The 23,046-nt window shown below is 41.3% G+C and overlaps 1 protein-coding gene across 2 annotated transcripts; it reads right to left on the reverse strand.

Moving 5' to 3' along the window:
* Window positions 1-1,857: 1,857 nt before the first annotated feature.
* zmp:0000001174 (retinoic acid-induced protein 2) lies at window positions 1,858-22,226 on the reverse strand. Of its 2 annotated transcripts, none has more exons than XM_035521745.1 (2): window positions 22,176-22,226; window positions 1,858-5,098 (listed from the first exon to the last, which is right to left on the reverse strand). In XM_035521745.1, the coding sequence occupies exon 2, from the start codon at window positions 5,048-5,050 to the stop codon at window positions 3,308-3,310; it is 1,743 nt and encodes a 580-aa protein (XP_035377638.1). In that variant the 5' UTR covers window positions 5,051-5,098; window positions 22,176-22,226; the 3' UTR covers window positions 1,858-3,307. The 2 variants fall into 2 exon arrangements, with proteins under 2 accessions (XP_035377638.1, XP_026854423.2); XM_026998622.2 differs by lacking the exon at window positions 22,176-22,226 and adding an exon at window positions 16,724-17,024.
* Window positions 22,227-23,046: the final 820 nt, after the last annotated feature.

A 23,046-nucleotide genomic window follows, 5' to 3' on the forward strand; every position in this document is an offset into this window, starting at 1 on the left:
CATTACATTTTTAAAGGTAACACGCCCTTCACATACACATTTTCCACATTTTAAATGATACAAATAAGAATAAATAAATAATTTAAAAACATGGCCAGTACTTTGTAATTTCTTCAGTCATTTCCACATTGCCCTTTTATTTACAAAAGTTATCATTTATGGTAGAAAAATTTGCACACAATACTTAAATATCAATACCTACAAAATCTTCATATACAATCGTAGGTGAGGTGGAAGGATGTTGCTGTCTGACACACAAACTGGCTCACATAATTTCATAACAGTTATGATTTTCCTCTCTAAAACTATTAGTACTCATGCACCAGTCACATGTCCCTTCCAGAAAACAACTGGCAAATTAACTAAGCATACAAACAACCACATGCTAGTTAATAGAAGGCTCTACTGCCAGATTAGTGTCAGTGTGCATGATAAATACAAAAGAAACGTAAGCAGGTTACCCTGACCTTCAGCAAACTGCGTTAGCACTTTTTGTTGACTCTAATCTGCTTTAAGGTTCTACCCAAATTCCCCACCCGCAAAGAAAATATGTCTTATATTAAATCTGGGTACATTTTCCATCAGTCCTTTGCAGATTAATGTGCTAGCCAATTATCTATTCCAAGGCATACCACATGAAACAAGTATTTTAGCTGGCCCTTTAAAGACACACAAACATTAGAGCTCACGAAGGCCAATATGTGAATACACCCAATCCACAAAATGATTAATAGCTCCTGTTTAAAGATATATTACCTGATTTCTCCCTGTTGAGTTTGTCATGAAAACAGGTCTTGGTTAAGCAACATTGCTCTGACAGGCTCTATGGAAACTGGCACTGTTAATATCTCAAATGTTAAAAAAACAAATGATTCTCTTTCAACCTCACAAGATTAAAATACATAATGAATCACAAGAATTTGTGTTGTATTCAAGAGCCTGACCCACTGCAGTTACTAGTTTTTCAAGAAGACACTATTCATTTGCAATACTGAATTACAGCTTGCAAGTTAAATTTGAGAAAATTGGCTTAGTGAACTTGAAAGTTAGCTTTTTGATGTCAGTGTGTAGCTACAATAATTTCTGCTCTCAGGGCATCTGTGTGGTCTGATCTAAAAGCGAACCGTGTACAAGTCTGAGCAGAACAGACAGTTTAGATATAGCCAGATCCCATCTTTAAGCTAGCAAAGCTTAGCAGTCCGAGAGTCTTCACTGTCTTCCATTTAATTTATTTTTTTTTGCTTATTTGTGTCCTGCATGAATACAAAATAATTTTATATAATATAAATGTGCCAAAACAATTGACCCAACCAATTTTCTCCTTCAAGTTTCCATTTGTTAGAAATTGTGGGAGAGAGAACCTGACCCTGCCTGAGCTCCTCACAGTGTGTTTGGACGAGCTTTCTGCTGTAGGATCAACCTCTGCTGCACAATCCGTAACCATGAAAAAGATTAAAAGGAGAACCACCACTAAGGGGAGCAAACACAGTGAATTTCAAAGTCTAGCACAGCTGAATTTACACTTACATACAACTTAAACCTTCAACTATACACACACACACACGCACACGCACACATTTACCAACAAAAGGTACTGAGAAATGGATCTTAGACACCAAGTTCTGAACATGAGAACACACTAGAAAAATTGTGTTAAGGGGACTTCACTGATTGTATCACATAAACATGAAATACACAGTAAACATATACGGCTACCTCTACCCAATAAAAAAAAAAAAATGAAACCTTAGAAACTTTAATTATTCACCTAATTCTGAGAGGAAACCCATTCTGCAAGAAAAAAATAAAATAAAATAAATAAAATAAAAATAATTTTATATATATATATATGCGCGCTCTGGATTTAATTTTCTTCTCCCAATCACAAAGCTGCAGGAAAGAAAATCAGTACTGTCGAGAGTGGGGCTGTTTAAGTACAGGGGGTGGTGAGGGGATCTGAAATACATTTCAAATAACTTGATTTATTGGCTGTCAATACCCATCCACCACCCACCCAATTTTTAGAAACAAACATGCTGCAATTACTTTAAATAATAATTAAAAATACCACTGGTTGGTACCCCCAGTTAGGCTAGTCTAAAATTATTGTACATACATTTTTTTATTACTTTACATTGTCTGAAGAACTGTTGGAATTTCTTTCTCTCTGAAAGATTGTTTATTTAAAAAGGTTTTTTTTTTAGAAAAAGACAAAAGTAAGGCCCAAACAAGGAACATAATAATAATAATAAACCGTTTTAACTGGATCTGCTGTTCCTTTTGCACCCCTGTCTCATAATTTTTGCTTTATTTCGGATGGAGTAAGCAGTGGAAAACTGTTTTTCTCTCTTTCCTCTCCTCCCAGAAAGAAGGAGGACAAATTTGTGCTTGTTGCCACGGACAACCATTTCTGCGATCACCAGTTAACGAAACGGACGCCTGCACTTTGCCAAGTCTTTATTAGCCTGCTGCGCTAACCGCTAACCCAAGCCCCACCCATCGCTCCCCATGAAAGGCTCTGCTTCGCTGAGCCACTGATTAACACAGCTATTACCTGCTAAGGGGGAAGGCACAGAGGTCAAAGAGCACACTACCCCAATTGAATAAGGAGATTTGCTCTCATAAGGTTCATGTGAGAACAAAAGATCAGGAACATCCTGTGCAAAAACTGACAGCAAACTGAAATTGAGAGGGAGCGTTTGCCATGTACTTAACAGTTAGACATGAATTTTACACATCAGCCAATTCTACACATCATGTCTCTATGAGGAATCCAGAAGTGATCTCTTTCTGGCAGCTGGCAAAATCTCAGAACTGGGCTCCTGCATATTAATGAGCATTTAGATTAGCGAAGTCTTATGAATAATTCATGAGGGTGTGTGACCAAAATCAAAATGCATATCAGACACAGTGCACTGGTTTTCGAGGGAAATTAGATGTGGAAATGTGATTGATTCATTCAGTAGTGCTGCAGTCTGTCATTTTAAGCCCCTTATACCCTAAGCATTTTATATCCTGTTGACTCAGCCACTTAAGGATCTCTCTGATTGCTTTATAATGAATGGATCAAATGCAAACTGGGAGACCAGGGGCAGCCAGCATCATCCTAAATCGTCTGGACAGCGCAGGGAGCGTCTAGGTCTTGTTTCTGCCAGAAATGCCTTTAGCCTCAACAAACCCTCATTCCTCCTGACTGTCTCTTTCTCTCTCACTTTCCTTCAGGATTTTGCATGCTCTGTATTTCTTTCTTTCTGTCCAAGTTCCTCAGCTGCTCCCCTCTCTCATACCATCCCTTCCAGAGCTCCTGTTATTTCCTCGGCAGGAAGGCAGCCAGCCGCTGCTTCTTTATAGGCAGGATGTGGATCTCCTGGGAGCTGACCTTTTTTAATTTGATGCCTCTGTTTTTGGGGATTTTCTTAAGTGTGTCACTGGGGTCTCCGTGCTGCTCCCCCTGGGGTCTGGGCAGGGCAGCATAACCCCCTTGGCTGGCATCACACTTGATAGAAAAGTTTTTTGTGGAGACACCCGACAGACCTTTGAGTTTTCCACAGAAGATGGCAGGCATCGCGTCCTTCACAGACACGATGACCTTTGCCGTCTGCGAGGTGCTGACGATCTCAATGTTTCCGCTGCCTGCCAGAGCAGCGTCGTGGACTGAGCCAACGGAACCATTACCACCACTGTCCATCACCCATTTGTGCTGGCGGCTAAACTCCAGAGACGCCAGACCACTTAGGAGCTTGGAGTCCAGTTTGGGTGTGCAGTCTACTGGCCGCAGGACCCCCAGAGCCAAAGCCCCATTATTGACATCTTCTCCAGAGATACGGACTCGTTCCCGCTCATGCATTGGCGATCCATAGACACTACATGACTGGATGCATGTCTTTCTCTCATTGGGCATGGATAGGTCAAGGACACTGTCCTGCTGGAAGTGGATCTCCTGTGCATGCAGCTGTTGAGGATGGGGAGCCTTGAGGGACAAGTCTAGCACTTCTCCATCTGTCACCACTAGTGATGAAGGCGAGGAAGGAGGTGCCTGAGGGACTGCCATCTCCTTGCTGGGCATCACCACAGAAGGGAAGATGTCTTGAGTGGAGGTCTGAGTGGCCTTACTTGAAGAGCAAGTGTGCTTGGGGGGCGCTAAGTCAATCTTGCTATCCTTGCATGCTGAGACTGGGACTGGGATGGGAATTGGGATTGGAAGAGGCACGGGAAGAGGAATGACAACTGGATAGGGTACTAGCAGGGTGGCTGGAGGCACCAGGGGAGCAAGCGGCGAACCATAGGGATGTGAAAGTGGAGAGGAGGGGAGGAATGTGGGGGAGAAGGGGTCCGAGGGCGGGGAGGCTGCTGCATGACAGCTAGGAGGAGTATTCCCCTGACCTGGAAAAAGGTCCTGCAAGATGGCAGCAAAACTTGGGTTCTGAAGAAGAGTCAGGAGACTGGCATCCAGTACTGGACCTGCAGCTTTCTGCTCCAAGGCAGGGGGAGGCCCAAGAGCGAGCGAAGGGTTCTGGCAGAGCATGTTGTTCTGCACAGAGAGGGCAGGGCAGGTGATGGCCTGCTGGAGCAGCTGGGGGTTCAGGTGCTGAAGCACCTGCTGTTCCAGGACCAGGGGAAGGGAGAGGGGACCCTGGCTTGTCATTAGGTATGGGGTGGTCCCGGTCTGCCCCACCTGTGGGGCTGCCGTACCAGCTAAGATGGGCAGCACGACGGGGCTCTCTCCCAAGCAGATGGGCTGAAGGACCGTGGTTGCCACCTTAAGGGCAACCCCTCCAGGCGACTCTGTTGTTGGGGCCACAACAGGGGTGGTCTGAATGGTCAATAGGGGGGAGAGAGACCTCTTAGTGATGGCAGGAGAAGCGAGGTTCCATGTCTCGTTCGGGATTAGCGGCGCGGCCTCGTTTTCGAGCTTACCAACGCCATCGCCTCTGCTTACTGAGCTGCTGCACACCTCCTGAGGGTTTGCCATGTCTACTGATAGTGAGTCCTTGTAGGGGTCCTCCATCACCTCTTTCTTATATGAGCTTGTTTCAGGTGCTGTGGGCATAAGACTTCATGCCTGTTTGTCTTTCAGTGAAGATTTTAGGGACAAACCCTGTAAAATCAAGGGGCATAACAACAAGCATTAGTCTCTGGCAGTAAATAACATTTAGTACATATAATTTAAGTGATTGGTTAGCATAATTTGTGAGAATAAACCTGTTAATACTGAATATTCCTACAGCATATATTTTAGCTATAAACAGTGTTTCGGAAGATGCGGAAAGTCTGTGTCTGCGTCAAAAAGCTGCGGAAGTGTGATAATGTCATAGTACAAAGTGGAATTGTGTCCACAAACATTGTACACAAAAGGCTAAAGCACCAAGGAAGAGTCTAAACAGATCAGGAATGTCTCGGTGAAAGGAATGGCTTCAATTGCCTGGGAGGGAGCAGAGAGGGAGGAATCTGATGAAATTAACTTGAAGCGAGCCTCGGTTTATTTGTTTATGAGCCAGCCTCAGTGTGGAATTTATTACACTAAATGCTGGCAGCACTCTAAACTAAACCTCGTTCTGGCAGACGCAGAGGCGTGCGGGGAGAGCCTAAGAGGGTGAGGGCGAAGAAGCTAGGACAAGCGGGAGGGGTGTCATAAAAAGAGAGAGAGAGAAGGAAGAGCGAGTGAAGCAGAGAATGAGGGGTTAAAGACAGTGGGCGAGATGCACAGTGTGAACAATCTTTATGTAGCATATGCCAAATTACTGGTGTATTAGAACCCATATACAATTCTTAAACTTCTGTACGTTGCCAGAATATCCGGGTATTTTATTTAATAATATGCAAATAAACCCAATGAACACAACTGCAATTCCGCAATTAACAAGTTAAGGTTTAACTACAAGATAGAAGATAAGTATTATCCAGTTCTGTAAGATCTGTCCTGCATTTGAAAATTCTGCTGAGTAAGAAAAATGCTCGAACGGGCTTTATTATAAGCACACTCAAAGTGCGAGGGGGCTGTTCACGGCTCTCGACATTTGTTCAATTACTGCATGCAGATATAGGAGTGTTTCGCTTGTGACGAGAATACGGGCTCTCAGAACTGAACCATGTTATCGTCTACAGTCTAATTGTTAACAAACCCAAAACAAAAAGTCCCCCAGCTGGACTAGGACTGGTACTGTCCCACGGTGTCTGTCAGAACCACCTGCACGCGAGAAGGCCACGCTAACCCAAACAGAAAGGAAAGCATGATAAGGGAACGCGCAAACTCAACAGCCTTGCTTCCTATGAACCAGCGCCAGTACAGATGGCTTCTCACTCTTCTGACCTTCCTTTACCTAGTACTGTCTCTCTTTTTTTTCTTACATTCCTGCTTGGTTTTTTTTTGTTGTTTTTTTTTTTTTGTTCTTGGCTTCATTAGAGCCTTTTCCCTCCCATGCTTCAACTCTCTCTCTCTCTCTCTCTCTCTCTCTCTCTCTCTCTCTCTCTCTCTCTCTCTCTCTCTCTCTCTCTCTCTCTATCTCTATCTCTATCTCTATCTCTATCTCTCTAACTGAACTGCCTGCCTGCCTGCTTCAGTCCTCAGTTGAAAAGGTCAAGCTCGGGGCAGGAGCTGCTTAATAAGGAAACATTTCATTACAGCACCGGAGCTTCCTTTGCTGAAGTGCAGACTTGGAGCAGAGCGAAACAGAGCTTTAAGTTCTGTTGTGTACTGGACATTCCTCACAGAGAATGGACCTTACAGCCCAAGAGTCAAAGGAAACCATGAGGCTCCTATAAAACCTTGGATAAATATCTACACGTTTCTCTCTGTTCGAACTGGATGCGTGAATCACATTAACATTAGCGGGAGATAAAACAATTATTTTTCAAGTATTCCGAGAAATTCTTAAATGCAAAACACCCAATGAGAATGGCGCTTCTCTACGCGGGAAGTCAAATATTCAGGACCTGTTTTCTGGATACAGATTTCAGTCTGATCTGCTAGATTTCTCTCAACACAGGGGCCATTTTGTCAGTGATGAAAATACTCTGTAGTCTAGGGCACTAGCATGGTATACTGGTCCCTGGACTTCTGACAGCATAGTCCCTTAAGACAATGCTATAAAATGCATATGCATTTAAACATCATTAATGTGAACACAACAATAAATCTAAATTATTACAAGACCATTCATAGGGGGGCACACTAAAAGAGCCATATGTTCACACCACTAATAAAAAACTCCTTGCATGCTCCATATTGCCCCAGTGTGATTTTTCGCCCCCTTTTCTTTTCTCCTACTGTCTCCTCGAGGAGCGCCATCTTCAATCTACCACCAGTCTCGTTTCTCAGGCTGTCTCTGTGAAAATCCCAAAAGATTATCAGCGGTGCACCCTGAACTGTGCCGTTGTTTTAAGACTTCGTAAAACAAACACATGCTTTGAATGCTATACCCAGCTCGTGAATCTCAGTTTATGGGTATATAATCTGCGAGACATGCTGCCAAAAAACTGAGAATATAAATCCTGAACAAAGAAAAAGGTCCATAAATTAGAATTCATACTTGGAAAAGCAACAACGTGCATGGCCAGTCTTCTGAATGATTTATTCCACAAGATACTATATTCCAGCTGGTCTCTCTATAGTAAAATTATAATGACGTGGTAGACAGATTCCTTTAATATGACAAAGTGCTGCTGCCATACAAATCATTTGCCTCCATTGTGTTACTATTAAAGGTCGTTATATAGGTTCCACACAATTCAGCACAGGCTAAACCAACTATGAGCTACGCTATAGATGACAACACTGTTACATATATTCCAACAATTTTAATGTGCGTTTTAAAATTTCTCTTCTAGCCATTTGTGGTATACATGTGGGAATACAGTATTTTAGGTAAAGTTTCCATAATCTTCAGGATTATGTGGAATTGTCATTGTATGCATGTACGGAGAACAAACTGGGCTTCATTATACCCTTTTGATACCCTTCCTAAATTTTCCGGTGTGGTTCCAAATCCCATTCTGCCAGACGAACCTAAATGAACAGCCAGGCCTGGCAATCTCCTTCTAGAAGGAGAAAATGGAACAGATGTAACAATTTAGTAACAATTTTCTATTCCATCCACAGGCACTGTTGTCATGCCAACGCTGGGCTAATAAATCCATCTTTGGTACTGTGTGCTGGGGCAGCCATTTTGTGTCCCACATTGCTCCTGTGATGGAGAGGAGAGCAAAGCCAGTGGTAAAGCTCAGTTATCAGCAACCCACTAGAACCCACTAGTACTCACACACATTGCACGCACAACCTTCTAGTACCCACACACATTGCACGCACAACCTTCTAGTACTCACACACATTGCACGCACAACCTTCTAGTACCCACACACATTGCACGCACAACCTTCTAGTACTCACACACATTGCACGCACAACCTTCTAGTACTCACACACATTGCACGCACAACCTTCTAGTACCCACACACATTGCACGCACAACCTTCTAGTACTCACACACATTGCACGCACAACCTTCTAGTACTCACACACATTGCACGCACAACCTTCTAGTACTCACACACATTACACGCACAACCTTCTAGTACTGTTGAACATTACATACACAACCTTCTAGTACTCATACACATTACATACACAACCCTCTTGTACCACTGCACATTACGTACACAATGGTGTAGTACTACTGTACATTACATATACACAACTCACTAATATTGTTTCTACATTACATACACAAACCTTTACACCAGCAGCATATTGCAAACACAGCTCACTATTACTATATATTTCAGATACATTTCAGTTACTATTACTAACACTGCACGTTAAAATGGGGGCAACATCTTTCCCTTGCAGCAATATACAAGATTTGTGAGCGGTTGATCTCTAGGCCAGCAAATGTTTAATTATCGGCAAAACAGTTTATTATCACTGCTGCAACGGCATTGCTGCATTGATTAACGAAGATACCATTGGCTGCCCACGACAAATTTACTAACACGCAAGTTACAAATCTTTTTATTAATCTAGAAAGCTATATAACATGTACACTCACCGACTACTGTTAGCAACACCTTAGTCTACAGTCCCTTCTATTGCCATGCACACATTGCACTAGTCAACCCTCTAGCAAGGGCTATCAATGGTCAGCTTCTGAGCAGAGAGCCACTGTTGGTCAGATTGGCCAGATGTTTTTGGGTTACAGGTGACTCTCCACTCAGCAGTGACAATGATGTGTGAGAAGATGCCAGTAATACTCCTGTCCCCGATAAATTTTCCCCAGCCCAACATCCTGAGCCACGCCACTACCATGTTAAGATAATAAACTAATAAATTAACCTGTCTAGAGATGGCTAATGAATCTCAGGGCCTGTAATTGTGCACTGATGAAATGCATGTTAAAACGGGTACTTAATAAAGTGACCAGAGTGTATAGGTACAAGATATGTGTTTGTAATAATGTTGCTGTCTTATTTGACCCATCCCTTCTCTTAATATTCAGGGTAAACAGGGCTCCAACTTGACCCCCCCACACGTTCCCCATGTGCTACTGCTAAGAAAGGCCAATACTGCTGTGCACTTCCTACACTACATGTCGTCTTCAACACCGGTCTGCACTTCCTACACTACATGTAGTCTTCACCAACACTGTGCACTTCCTACACTACGTGTAGTCTTCACCAACACTGTGCACTTCCTACACTACATGTAGTCTTCACCAACACTGTGCACTTCCTACACTACATGTAGTCTTCACCAACACTGTGCACTTCCTACACTACATGTCGTCTTCACCAACACTGTGCACTTCCTACACTACATGTCGTCTTCACCAACACTGTGCACTTCCTATACTGTCTTATATGTTGCACCGAGGCCTTGGAGGAGTGCCATTTCATTCTGCCATATACCTTCTTGTTTTTCAAAACACATAGAAGTACATATTTATTGGCATGTATGGACATGTACACACACATACTGGAAAGGGGTGAGGTAATAAAGGGACTTATAATTTTTGTGTTTATAGACTGTCCTAGTGTAGCCTCTCTCAGACACTGTATTAGTGTATTTATTTATAGAGCCAACACAGGATTTCAGTCAATGTGAGATAGCTTATGATACATCAAATTGCATGTAAGACCCTTATAGTTTAGACTATAATATTAAATGTAATATTCTACTTTACTAATATTATTTAATATTTATTTGTAGTTCTTATGAACTCATACACATAGAAATATTGTGTGCATCACATGAGCAGTTACTAAATAATCAATTAAGGAAGGATATGGAACGGCATTTTCTAACTGTATCTTTTTTCTCCAAGTTAAAACTGAAGTTCCATTAGCGGTCCATCGGCAATTTAGAAAATGGAAGATGGAATACCAGAAAAAATGACCAAAGAAACAGACCTTATCGATTTGTATGGATGGGTCGTCAGACTCTCGGGTTATGCGTACATGTCGGAATCTTTATGTCCAGCAAGAAAATAGGTTTTATGGAGCTTTACTGCTACAGTGGACACCCAAACATGCACCCACAACCACGAAACATGTCAATTCTCTTTGCTTTACAACCCAAGAGAACACTACATTCCAGCATTACTGACTAGTATAAATAACAAATGTACATCACCTTTTTGTGCACACAGAGTGGTTGAGAGAGACATCAGAGTACCTTGCAAGCAGTGTAATTATTAACCCCTTGATTTCAATGAGTTAACAATTACACAGTGACTACAGTAAGGCTGACCCATGGATCAATGGGCCCACCCTTTCAGTGTTCCAGTCAGTCTCTGTCAGCTGACTGGACATCAGCACACCTGCCCTTTGTGCCGTCTGTCGAGATAGTGCACGGACATACGTGGCAGCACTGCGAAGCCCATGCGCCGTGACCATGTGAGAAAAGTACTTAAACTCCAATGGTTACTCATGAGGGGAGGCTCGGGAACGTGAGGTGACCGCCCCAGTCCACCTTTTTCATTATGACCAAGCAAGATAATCTATACACTATGGGATCAAACACAAGCCTTCTAAAACAGCTGGGCAGCTAGAATGTCCCAGTATTACCAGTATAAGACAAAGGACCATGCGTCATAGGGCATGCATTACAACAAACTCCTGGAATCAAAAAGTTATGTTTATATCAACCAGATATTAGGCTCGGGTAAGTGTAATTGCACATGCAGTAGAAGACAGGACATGTCAAAAATGCAGACCTAATGGTACCATGGTTGATATAAATTTTAAGACTCACATAATAGTCCATATACTGTTAAAGAGCTAAATGGTCCAATAGCTGTATGACTAATACAGTCTCCTCGGGATAACTTCGCTCTTCAGTTATGACATACAGAAAGGGGATAGATTATATCTAAATAGAGTGTTTTTCAAACAACATTAAGGTCAGATGATGTAAACATGTTTCTAATTTAGGCAGCAAATAAACAAAAACAAAATCCCATATCTGCATCCTTGAAACCAATCCCTTCTGCTGCTTGCCCTGAGTTTTGCGTTATCATCAGATATTCTACCGTGCAGTCTGACACAGGCCAGACCTCACTTAACACACCGGAAACGTCTTTCTCCAGTGTCATCCCACATCTAACAGGCTTCGCTCTCCCGTCAGCTCATAACTGACCAAGAGGACATTCTAGCAGTCTTAAAGAAAAAACATTTGGAGGATTAAGCTGACTGCAGTCACTCATCTACTGGATAGCTAATGACAAAATAACCTTATCATATTGTTTTGACCAATAACATGTTAAGTCCAATTAACACGTACTTTAAAAAGTGATGCATACAACTGACATATAACCACAAGGTCACGTAACGCTACTTAGTTTAGCAGCAGGATTTTAATAATTTATTTTGTATTCATTTTGTTGTAAATGCGAAAAGATAAAGAGTTGCTTTCACAGTTACCGTTGACTCTACCGTTCTAGTTTGCTGTTCTGTTCAATCATTCGACGATGGAAACGTGCCATTGTAAAACAAAGTCTTTTACTTCAATACTAATTTTTTTTCCCATAATATACAAAACGTTATTGTTATTACTCGTCTTTGTTGGCAATATCTCCTAACGTTAGCTAGCTATCATAAACAAACATGTTTATTAAAGAAAATGGCCTCTTTAGGACGTGTAGAATAAATCTGTAATTGTCTATAATAAAGAACAGAATTACGGTTTGTGTTCAAAGTAATGATCTCAATATTAGATAGTCAAGTATAACGTTATTCTAGGTCAGTTGAAATTGCTTTAAACTATCTAGAAACTGACCGTTACAGAGCCTGCCTAGATAGCAAGTGAACAGTTAGTAATTTTCGAGTCTATAAATGATCAAAACCGTTAACAAGCACATCCATAATATATGAACAGTACAGCCATAAAGTGTCCTAATTAAACTACCACCTGTGAATTATTTTTTGCCACATCCCTTACAAAAGGTCGATTTACACTGAAAGGCTGCGCAGCGTGTCGACCCCCCTGTAAATACTGTCGTTGGAGCATACTAATACTAATATGGCAGACTGATCACTTGGATTGGCCTGACTTTGACTGGATAGATTACTGCTGCCTCACATATCCAGTTCCTTATTAAAGATCAGTGGATACAGCTGAATGTCATTTGCCTCCAGGGATTAATTTGCCTCCGGGGATTCCCTTTATGACATCACCACTTTCAGTGCACTCTGCCCTCCAGATTGTGCCAGAGGCTGTCACTTCCTACAGGCAATAAGCACATCCCCACCTAATATCATGAAGCAGCTCAGAGCACATCCTCCACACTCCAGAGTTCAGCAGCAGCATGGCAAGGCCGAACCCAGGCCAGCAGTACACACGCAGGGGATCTTATCTGGCCGGTGAATAGCCCATTTGTCTGGCGCTCAAGGCTTCTGCAGTGTATCTGCACACAGCTCAGCAAAGCAAAGCCACAATGTGCCAGGCTTGTCCCTGAGATAAAGCGAGAGAGGGCTCAGTCAGCCAGACCAACCAGGGAAACACACACACACACACCCATCCACACGGTGCATGGGCTCACGTGGTCTTCCATTAGCATGCTTTAGAGAGTAGCAACTGGATTAAAACCAGAGATGGATTTCTGGCGAGAGAAGGTCGGGGATTGGCTGATTTATGCAACGATGCCGACATCTTGGCAAGCATGGCATCTAAACGTGTTTGACTGTGAAGGCAGAAAGGGCCCCAGTCCCTACCCTCCTCTCCCAAACATACACAGGCACGTACAGAAACCCACACGGAGTTAATGATTACAGCAACAACACGATTAGAACAGAAACAGAGGTGGCAGTGTTTCAGAGCCTCCATGAAATATGCATCCTCATGGAGCCGCTACGCTCCCTCCCTACCCGGAATGCTAACAAGTACCAACCTCCCTCCCAACTCATTGACTTCATGGGCTCTGCATGACCTCTCCACTCTTCCCAGGGTACTCCCGCATCGCACCCACTTCAGGTACGATTCCTTTCCATAGTTCGATCTGGAGACAGATTCCCGTATCCTGATCCTTACCTCAATGACTGCACATCAAAACCCAAAGCTGCTCTCAAAGCAGCAGCTGAACACTGATCACATCCCCAATGAGACCTGTGATAGCATCGCCAGATGCTATAAATAAGCTCCAGAACAGGGAGGTTTTAATTAAATATGAGGTCATGTGATCTGGGCTACGGTAGACAGACGATCCCCACACATCCGTTATAGTTACCACTAAATGCTCCTCTAGCAATGAAACACTACTCTGCTGTTATGACAGCAGGATCAAAGTGCAGCATGACAGTGGGTTTAATACACTTGAATTGATCCAATTAAAAACAATGACCGATGAATAATCAATAAACACATAAACATATACAATAAAATGATAGACAAATTGGTCAAGTAATAAATATACCCAGAAAATGTGTATAGTTAAACAAAATGAAAAAAGACGATGTAAAGACAAAAACAGACACTAAATTCACAATGGTGCATATGTAATATTTCAGGCCTGCCAGTACTGTATATTTAAAGGGCAATCCAGAATGCTTGTATAAGGTAGGACAGAAGGTCTAGAAATCCTGAAGATTTCTATCATGATCTTTATCATCACCATTTCAAATTGCGTCAGCTTGAACTGTATCAGGTTCAGCGGTTTCATTCTGGCACCTTAACACCATGGCAATAATTGCTACTGTCCAGCTTTTTTTTTCCATATTTACCAACACTAATAACATCAGAAACAGAGGGGAAGAACTCCAGCATTTGGATAAAAGCAAGCAAAAAAAAACAAAAACAAAAAAAACAATTGCTGATGTGAAATAATTCTGTTTTGCGTCCATGGTTCAAAAAAACCCAAAGCAAGCATATTATCTCTAAAGTTCCAGAAATGGACGCATGAGACTACGTTAGAAAAAAACAGAAAGGCAGAAGTACTTCAGCATCATATGCACGCTGATCTCTGGGCTTGCAACCAGGCTGCTGTGTGATGGATAACCCTGGCATGGCATTGGTGCCCATGGCATGATGCGGTGTTCCAGATGGGAAGACCGGTCTGCATCCCAGCCCTCCCACAGTAATAGCTTCCACATTTCACTCCTCCTTTCTGAAATGGCTTGTGCCAAACAATATCAAAATAGTATAACAGAAGCCACAGTACTTAACAGCAGAGCTGGGCCCACAAAATGCAAGGGCCTCGTCACCATTGCTGGGTAAGTGCTTGCTTTGGTTCAGGTTCTGTCGATGAGGAATCCTTGAGCAGCGGTGCTTGTATCCAGCCCATGTTGGCCACATAAGCCATTAATGAAATATAGCAGACTGACACTGCCAATGTCCAGAATTACTGTACACTGTTTGCTTGGAAATTCTTCAAATCCCTTCCACTCCCTATCACACTGTCACCCCCCCCCCCCCCCCCCCCCCCCCCTCTCTCTCGTCTCCATTTCATAACCGTCCCTTCTAAAACACACAGTTCTCTGCCCTGGATCTATCCATAGTAAATCACATGCATGAAAATGTCAGTACAGCAGAGACTTTCATGTTCCTGCATCGCAGATTGGAACTGTACACATGCAAAACCCTCTCTCCCATCTGAACCACAGAAAAGCCACAGAGAAGCCATGAAACTGCAATATGCCCTATGAAATAAATGAAACTGGTTAAATAACTAAAAAACTCATTTAAAACTATATGAATAAAACACAAAATGGAAGTAGATAGTAAGATGTAGTTTGTGTAGGATTTTGACAATAGAAGTTTACATCTCAGCTTGTTTGTCAAAGTCAACAATAGTAAAGTCTTGTTTAGACGTTACTATTTTGCTGTAATAATTTAATATACTGTGTTAGTATAGAGGTCCAGGAAGCTCCCGCATTAGAGACATTAGATCTGCTATTTCTATGTGTAGCTTATATTTCTCTCGGTGTATGTGTTTGTGTATGTTTGTGTATGCTGATGAAGCCAAATCAGATCCAAAAGGGAGTCGTTTCTTTACCTGAGATTTCTGAGTACCTCAAATTTGTTGTTTATATTTAAGCTAACATCACCTGCTATCCATGTTAGTCTCAGGGAAACAATTCAGATGACATCAACAGACTATATTTAATCAGTCGTTTAACCCTTTTCTTCCCTTACAGTCCAGTCACATGTGGAGAAGTAATGTAATTCCAATTTTTTGAAAGAAATATTGCAACTCAAAAGGCTTCTCTAAACACTCCTTGCTATTTCATTGAAATGTAGACCAAGTAACTTCCCATTGTTTTCTTTCAAAGTCTTCATAATGCTGGCATTGATCTGATAATTTATTCTTTCTGCTTCTCAGGGGAAGCCTCATCATGCAGCACCAGTAAAGTGAAAATATCAGTGGCTTAAGACCAGAACACTTGTCTTTACAAGAGTAATGCAGTGCGTAACTCTATCTCTGCATCTGTCCAGAAAAACATTTTTTAAGTGATGAACGAATGGAGAATATCACGTTAAACCTTTCGTGAGCCTTCCGTTACGTAAAGTTTTCACACGGAGTTTTGTTCCGAACCCATCTGTCCACTGCGTATTTAAACAAAAGTACTCACTGGAATCTAAAACGCTGATATGTACCAGACACCATGAACATCTCTAAACACTGATACACTAGAAAGCTATATTTAACAACGTGCGCCTGCGGATCCTACTTTTAACACTCATTTTACAGTCACGCCTAAACGTCACACAAGGGTCCTCTTGGAAGGTATATAAAACTGTCACGTTCATGTGAGCTCGGGATATTGTTCCTGTGTATAAAAAAACGCCGTTTTTTTTAATATAAGTACAAATGCATCATTTAGAAAATAATGGTCTACCATCTCTGTTTTAACCTTAGAAGTTAAAACCTCGTTTAACAGCGACGCAATGACCCTCTGTCTCTTTAAGAGACCCTTCTCCCTTTAAATCCACGAGGGTTGAGAACGCACCTGTGTGGCCAATATGGTTACTGCGTACAAAATAGATAATCGATAAATCTGATTAAGCTGTTCAATTCATTTTAGCTATGAAATAAAGTGTAGAATTCACAAATTAAACAGCAGATCGGAACACAAACTAATTAAGATTAAAGAACCCAAGAAAAAAGCATGACATGTCTGTGCAGTTAGCATAATTTGGTGATGAGCAAACACTAAGACTGTACAATCAACACCACACTGGATGATCCCAAATCATCCCAAACCGGGCATCTTGGAAATGTGAGAAAACACTCTTTACCTATGTTAAGTCGGCCAGAAAAAAGAATGGAATTGTGTCGAGCCTCGGGGGTGTCCTTAATAACGCATTATTTCTGGATTTCCGTCTCGGAAATCGCTCGGTCGCCGCTGTGGAAATGTCCTCTCTCCCCCCGTTAGGACAGACCGCGCAACGACCGCACGCTCAGAAATCGTCGCCTTTGTGCCGGTTGCGCGCGCGTAGCCCGCGTCTGGTCTGCTCGCGCTCCGGAACGAAGCGCCGCGGACGGGTGTTGCTTTTACGCCGCCGTAGTCCCCTCGCCAAAGAGCTGACAGGCGCTCCTTCTCTTTCTGCCCCCGAGAAGAAAGATGCAGCCGTATGACAGCAGGGCTGCGCGCGCAGCGCTCGAGCTTTTGGAGCTCGCGGTACCACCCCCCCCCCCGCCGCGCGAGACTGAAAGGGATGGGAGAGTGCGCGCGCTCGCACGCGTTAAAGGTGAAGGGGTCAGTAAATAAGTCTTAAAAGCTCATTGCTGATTTAGTTGCTCATGGCCCTACATAAGACTGTCTAGGACTAGGTTATACGATTTTTCATGTTAGATGCAAATGTTAGCAATGCCCAAAGATTTATTGACCTGACAGTACTGAGGGATTTTAGATTTTTGGACCTCTAGGTCTAAATATCAATAAAGTAGAGGATGTGTCTGGTGTTAAACGATATAATATTGGTTAGCGTGCCATTCACTGCTGAGCTGAGACCAGTTACATGCTTTCATAATCGTTCTTCCATAAATGTTTGCTTCAGCACTTTGGCAGATGGAACTGATTCTGCATCAGGACTTACTGAGAGCCCCCATCAGAAACAGAGTAGGGAGAGTATTCCCAGGTGAGTTCCTATCGCTACCAGCCAGCCTGGGGCCATGCCTGCAGCAACAACACTATTGTTCCATGGGGGGAGAATGTTGAATGGACCTTAATGACCAGCAAGGTCTCTAATGTAAATCCCTCCACACACACACACACACACACACACACACACACACACACACACACACACACACACACACAGAGAGAGAGAGAGAGAGAGAACATTTAACATCTAGACATGTGTACTTTAGACCAGTTTTTATAAGCAGATATAATTTGTCTTTAGACATTTTAAACCCATCCATTTTAAACCCATTTCCACTGGAAATCTGTGTCTAATATGCATAAGTACTTTCATGGTTTGCTGCTAAAAACAAGAACGAGGAGGGTATGCTAATTTTGAAAAATACACAAAAAAGGTAGAGGTTGAGAGAAGCAATAAACAATGCAAGGGGTCATTTGAAAAAAAAAAGGCTGTTAAACAACCCAGATATCATTTGATGTTAAAGAACAAGAACAAAGCAAATACTTGCAGAGATAGAGAGAGAGAGAGAGAGAGAGAGGGATAGATGGGGGATAAAAGAGAATGAAGAATTAGCATAACTGAATGACAGAGAAAATAAAGCAGAAAGGAGGAATAAAGTGAGAGAATCATGGAAAAGAATAGTTCAGTCAGCACATTTGTTGATCAGGAGCAGACCAGCGTAAGGTGAGAGAAGAATCAGAGTTTAGGACACACACCCAGACACCCACAGCCACTTCTATCTGAAATGGAAGCAGACATATTGTAACGTGGATGGAGGGACACGCCCTTTGCAGGTCACTATCTAGAACAGAACAGTGGGAATGGTGGCACCAGAGGAGGAGGCAGAATGTGCTACTTTGTTTGGAACCCTCAGCCTCCTTCAGGCTGTTCAGTACTGTAGCCACTGGGCACCCGGTAGTCAGGCCAGTAGTGCAGGATTTATCGCAACTGTACGCAATAAAATAAAAATAAACAAAAAATACATTACCATGCAGTTGTATAAATAAATAATCAATAAGTTCATTATTTACAAAGAGAGTCAGTGGAATTCCAGAGAACATAAAGGTGTTTTTGTTATTATTTTATTCTTTCATACTTTTCTTTTATTTTCAGCTTTTAAGACAGACATTGTCCATGCTACAGTGATCAGTTCCTGTCCCGACAGCTGCATGTGTGGAGTTTCCGTGTTGTCTCTGTGCTCATGCGGGTGACTGGTGACTCTAAGTTGATCTGATGTGTGTGTGCCCCGCAATGGATGAGTGCACTGTTCAGGGATTACTGCCTACTGCCCTATGCTGCCAGGATGGGCTCTGGCCCTCTGTGACCCTGAACGGGATTAAGTATCTTTAGAAGATTAACGAATTAAACATATAATAATGCTAAATATGACTTCCATAAGCTTAGAGTTAGAGAAACCCTTCGGAGATATATGTTACCTGCTGCTTCAACTAAAAACAGCCCTTGTTTGTTTAGGAACTATTGCAAGGGTTTAGGAATTTTGTGGACTTTGGAAAATTGGAATTTCAAGCCCAGATGAAGAACATCTGACCTGTGTTCACCTCATCAACTAATATATATTAATGCATTTTTTTTTTGCTGCATGTCATAATCCCAGATGTTTAATGTTTGAGAGTTCAAATGTGACACTGTGAGGATGGGATGCTTTCTTTAAGACCCAGATACTGGGTCGACCATTTTTAGCAGATCACTGCTTTGTTTGCATGTTCTGGCATGGGCCCTCCCTCACTGCTGATAACATTTGTCAGGAAACTGGCTGACACTACAAAGCCTGCACTGTGAAAATCAAAGTTCTGTGTGCTGTTTCAGTTCTATCTCTGCATGAGTCAGAGAGAGAGAAAGAGAGGGAGAGAAAGAGAATCAGCCTCTTTTCTTCACATTACTCTTTCTGCATGGCATAAACTCAGAAAGAAGTGATTTTCTAATTGTATCTCATAACCACAGACATTTTAATTGCGGATGTTGTGATGAATTAAAATTTTTAAAGTAAATCGAGTCCTTCTGTGTTTCCTCATGTGTGCACACACGGAACAAATTAACAAACATGCACACAATTACACACTGAAAGCATACATAAGGTGTTTTACTGAAAAACAGTGAAGTGAATGATCATATGGAAAATTTAGTTTCCTCTTAATTTTTCCTGGATCAGTGAGACGAAAAACAATCTTCGATCAAGCCAGAATCTTTATTAAATTATTACATAATCTGAGGTGATCTACTGCTATCTAGTGGTGGATCAGGTGTTGTTCTTTAAACATGGAAGACAGAAGAATGAGCAAACGTACCAAATTATGGACGTCATACTAAACTGATAATAATTTTGTAAACTACTAAGGATGCATCATTAGATCATCAGTTTGTTCTATATACCGATAATATTGCATGATGGTTTTATAAATAAATTGCTTCAAATAGAACATCAAGATCATGAATTCTAGTAGTGAATAATTTACACATTAACGCACATTAGTTTCGAGAGGCTTGTCAGTGGCAATATATATATATATATATATATATATATATATATATATATATATATATATATATATATATATATTTTTTTTTTTTTTTTTTTTTTTTTTTTATCCCATCCAAAATGTCCCTGGATGTCCCTGACAGAGCAAGAGTCAGGCTGTTCCTGTGTCATGGTTGCAAGTGGTTGTGGGTAAAGATGTTGCCACAGTAACAGATGAAGGGAAGGGATACGCAGAGCTCTGGGCTCCTGTTGGCTATGCTGTATAATGTTGTGTATAAACAATATCTCTATACGCAAGCACTATTGATCTGCTCTAGCATTTGTGTGTTACGACTATTTTAATAACTAAATTCTAATTATTTTTATATTATAAAATAATTTAACTAAATTTTTAATTATGCTAAGAATATTATATTATTTTAACCATTGAGTAATAAAAAACAAAACAAATTACCATCACTTAAACGTAACGTCGTCAAAGAAGAAACCAAAATTTTGGCACAACTTATCTGATGAGGTGGCAGTCGCGTTCTTCAGTCGGTTAACAACTTTCTCTGATTCAGCTGTAAAGTTAATGATGTGGCTCTAGAAAAGCACAAGTTCTATCACAAATTTTTGCCTTGTTCAATTTTGTTAGCTGGCCCAAATGTATAGTTGTTTTACAATGACAGAATTAACGTTTTCTAAGTCAATAATGAGGGTATGTTCTTACTGATCAATTAACTCTCTTCACAAGAAACACAAATCAAGCAAAGTTTGTATTTCAGCTTTAATTCTGAAGGGAAATAAGTAAAAATGCTAACGTTAGCTTGGAATATTGTGTGTCTATGCGATCAAACGTCTGTCGCGGTTTATAACTTATTTTTACTAAGGTGTCTTCAGTCTGTAATCGTTGTTGCTCTAAAACGTTAAATTGTCAGATTTGCATTTCGATCACCCGATGGCTCAATCAGTGCTTCACTTCAAAATAACGAGCATTCGACAGCAGTCTGAAAGTAGCGTACTGAACGACTATGTTTACAAGTCTTTACTATAGTTTTGCTATAGTCATTAAAATGCTTTAGTTAATAATATATGCGTCTTATTTTGTAAAATATAACGACATCTACATTTATTATTTGGAGACGGACGAAGAGTCAGCTCGCTCAGTGAACGGCCCCCTACTGGAATCCCTGAAAAGGACGAGGCAGCTGTTGCCTGATGAGTGTGTGTGTGTGTGTGTGTGTGTGTGTGTGTGTGTGTGTGTGTGTGTGTGAGAGAGAGAGAGAGAGAGAGAGAGAGAGAGATAGGCTGGGGCATTTTTCAATTAAAATATTTGTTATGCTGTTTATGCCCTGATTTGGGACGTTGGGAATAGATAATGTGAAAAATGAATAACACAGCCATTCTGTATCGCTAAATACTGCAAAAGCAAACTCATCACTAAACTGATGAATGATAGCCTACGTAACTCACAAAACTGTGAAAAACTGTGCTTTATTCTCTATGTTTTTCTAGATCTTGAACAGATTTTTATCATCAACTTTGTCATCCAATGTTGAATGTTGAAACTGAATGTTTTGGACCCACAGCTAAAGATGAATCAACTCGATCTTAATAGTTCACGGGGAACGAAATGCCACACGTCATCTGCTCCAATTAAGGTTATTTTAGGCAATGCACACTAGTTACGATACAAATAATTGTTTCACCCAGATCTGTGCCCTAATCGGTCTATAACACCACTCGTACATAGCACCCAAGCTACTGTAATAACCTTTAGCAGTTTGTCATTTTTTTTCCACAAAACGCAAAACCGCTCTCAAGTCTAAAAAACCTGTGACCATTTCACAGACGTTTAAGGAAAAGGGACAAACCTGGGAGCGCAACGCGTGAAGGAAATTCTTGGTCGGACCTTCGCAATGTTCACATGATTTTTTTTTTTTTTACGGAAAAGAGCTGCCATGTGTATGTAGGCTGACGTTTTCACGACAGTTCTTGTGTGGCATCTGGACTACTGACAACACCTTTTAATGACTATAGTATTATATAATTTTTTTCACCTCACCTCACCTCACATATCTAAGGCTATACACATTTGTAAATACTCTGATCAAACCAACTGACCCGTCTGAAGAGAACTGCTGCCACTGTTATAAATCCAGCAAAGCTTCACACTTCTCCCGGTCCGGATGGGACGGTATTTGTGCTGACTAATGTCCTGAAGCCCTGTGCCGCAGTGGAAAGCCCTAAACGATGAACATAAAGAACATGTAAACCCACCTTGGCACCCAAACAAAATCCTCTCGTTACATTTTCATTGGGCTGACACATGCAGACGTGTTTTTGTCTTCAAATTGGTTACGTTCTGCTCTATGGTACCTTTCAAAATTAGCCATGCAAAGCCTACCACACACACACACACACACACACACACACGCGCGCGCGCACACACACGCACGCACACACGCACGCACGCACGCACACACACTTTCAGTAAATTCTACCGTTTAATGAAGCTTTTAAGAAAATCATTATGTTTTATTTTTTTTCCATTTTGGCATAATACATTTTTTATGTATCAACAATGTTTAAATAACATACTAAATACCTTGTTTATATATAGATTTTTAAACATGATGAAATGTATTTTTTTAACTAAATTATCAAAGTATACAGATCCCTTTACTAACCAATTAAGTTTTTTTTCTCAAAATTATCCACAACATATGCTACTGTTTTACAAAATGTGTCAGATTCATTGTTCTTCTGAATTTATAAAAAGCAAAAACCAAGCATAACTGCCCCCATCATTTCTTGAAAGACTTAGTTTGAAATACTTTTAGCATTAGGTGTCGAAGAGAATTAAACTCTGGAATATCAACAAAATATCAACAACTAAAATTCAATATATATTCTAATCATGCCCAGGCCTTATTGCCACTTCAGCTGTATACATGCATAGAGTAAAATGCAGTGATGTTCTTCCAGAACCGTG

Source organism: Electrophorus electricus, chromosome 22 (assembly GCF_013358815.1).
Source record: "Electrophorus electricus isolate fEleEle1 chromosome 22, fEleEle1.pri, whole genome shotgun sequence".
Classification (NCBI taxonomy): domain Eukaryota; kingdom Metazoa; phylum Chordata; class Actinopteri; order Gymnotiformes; family Gymnotidae; genus Electrophorus; species Electrophorus electricus.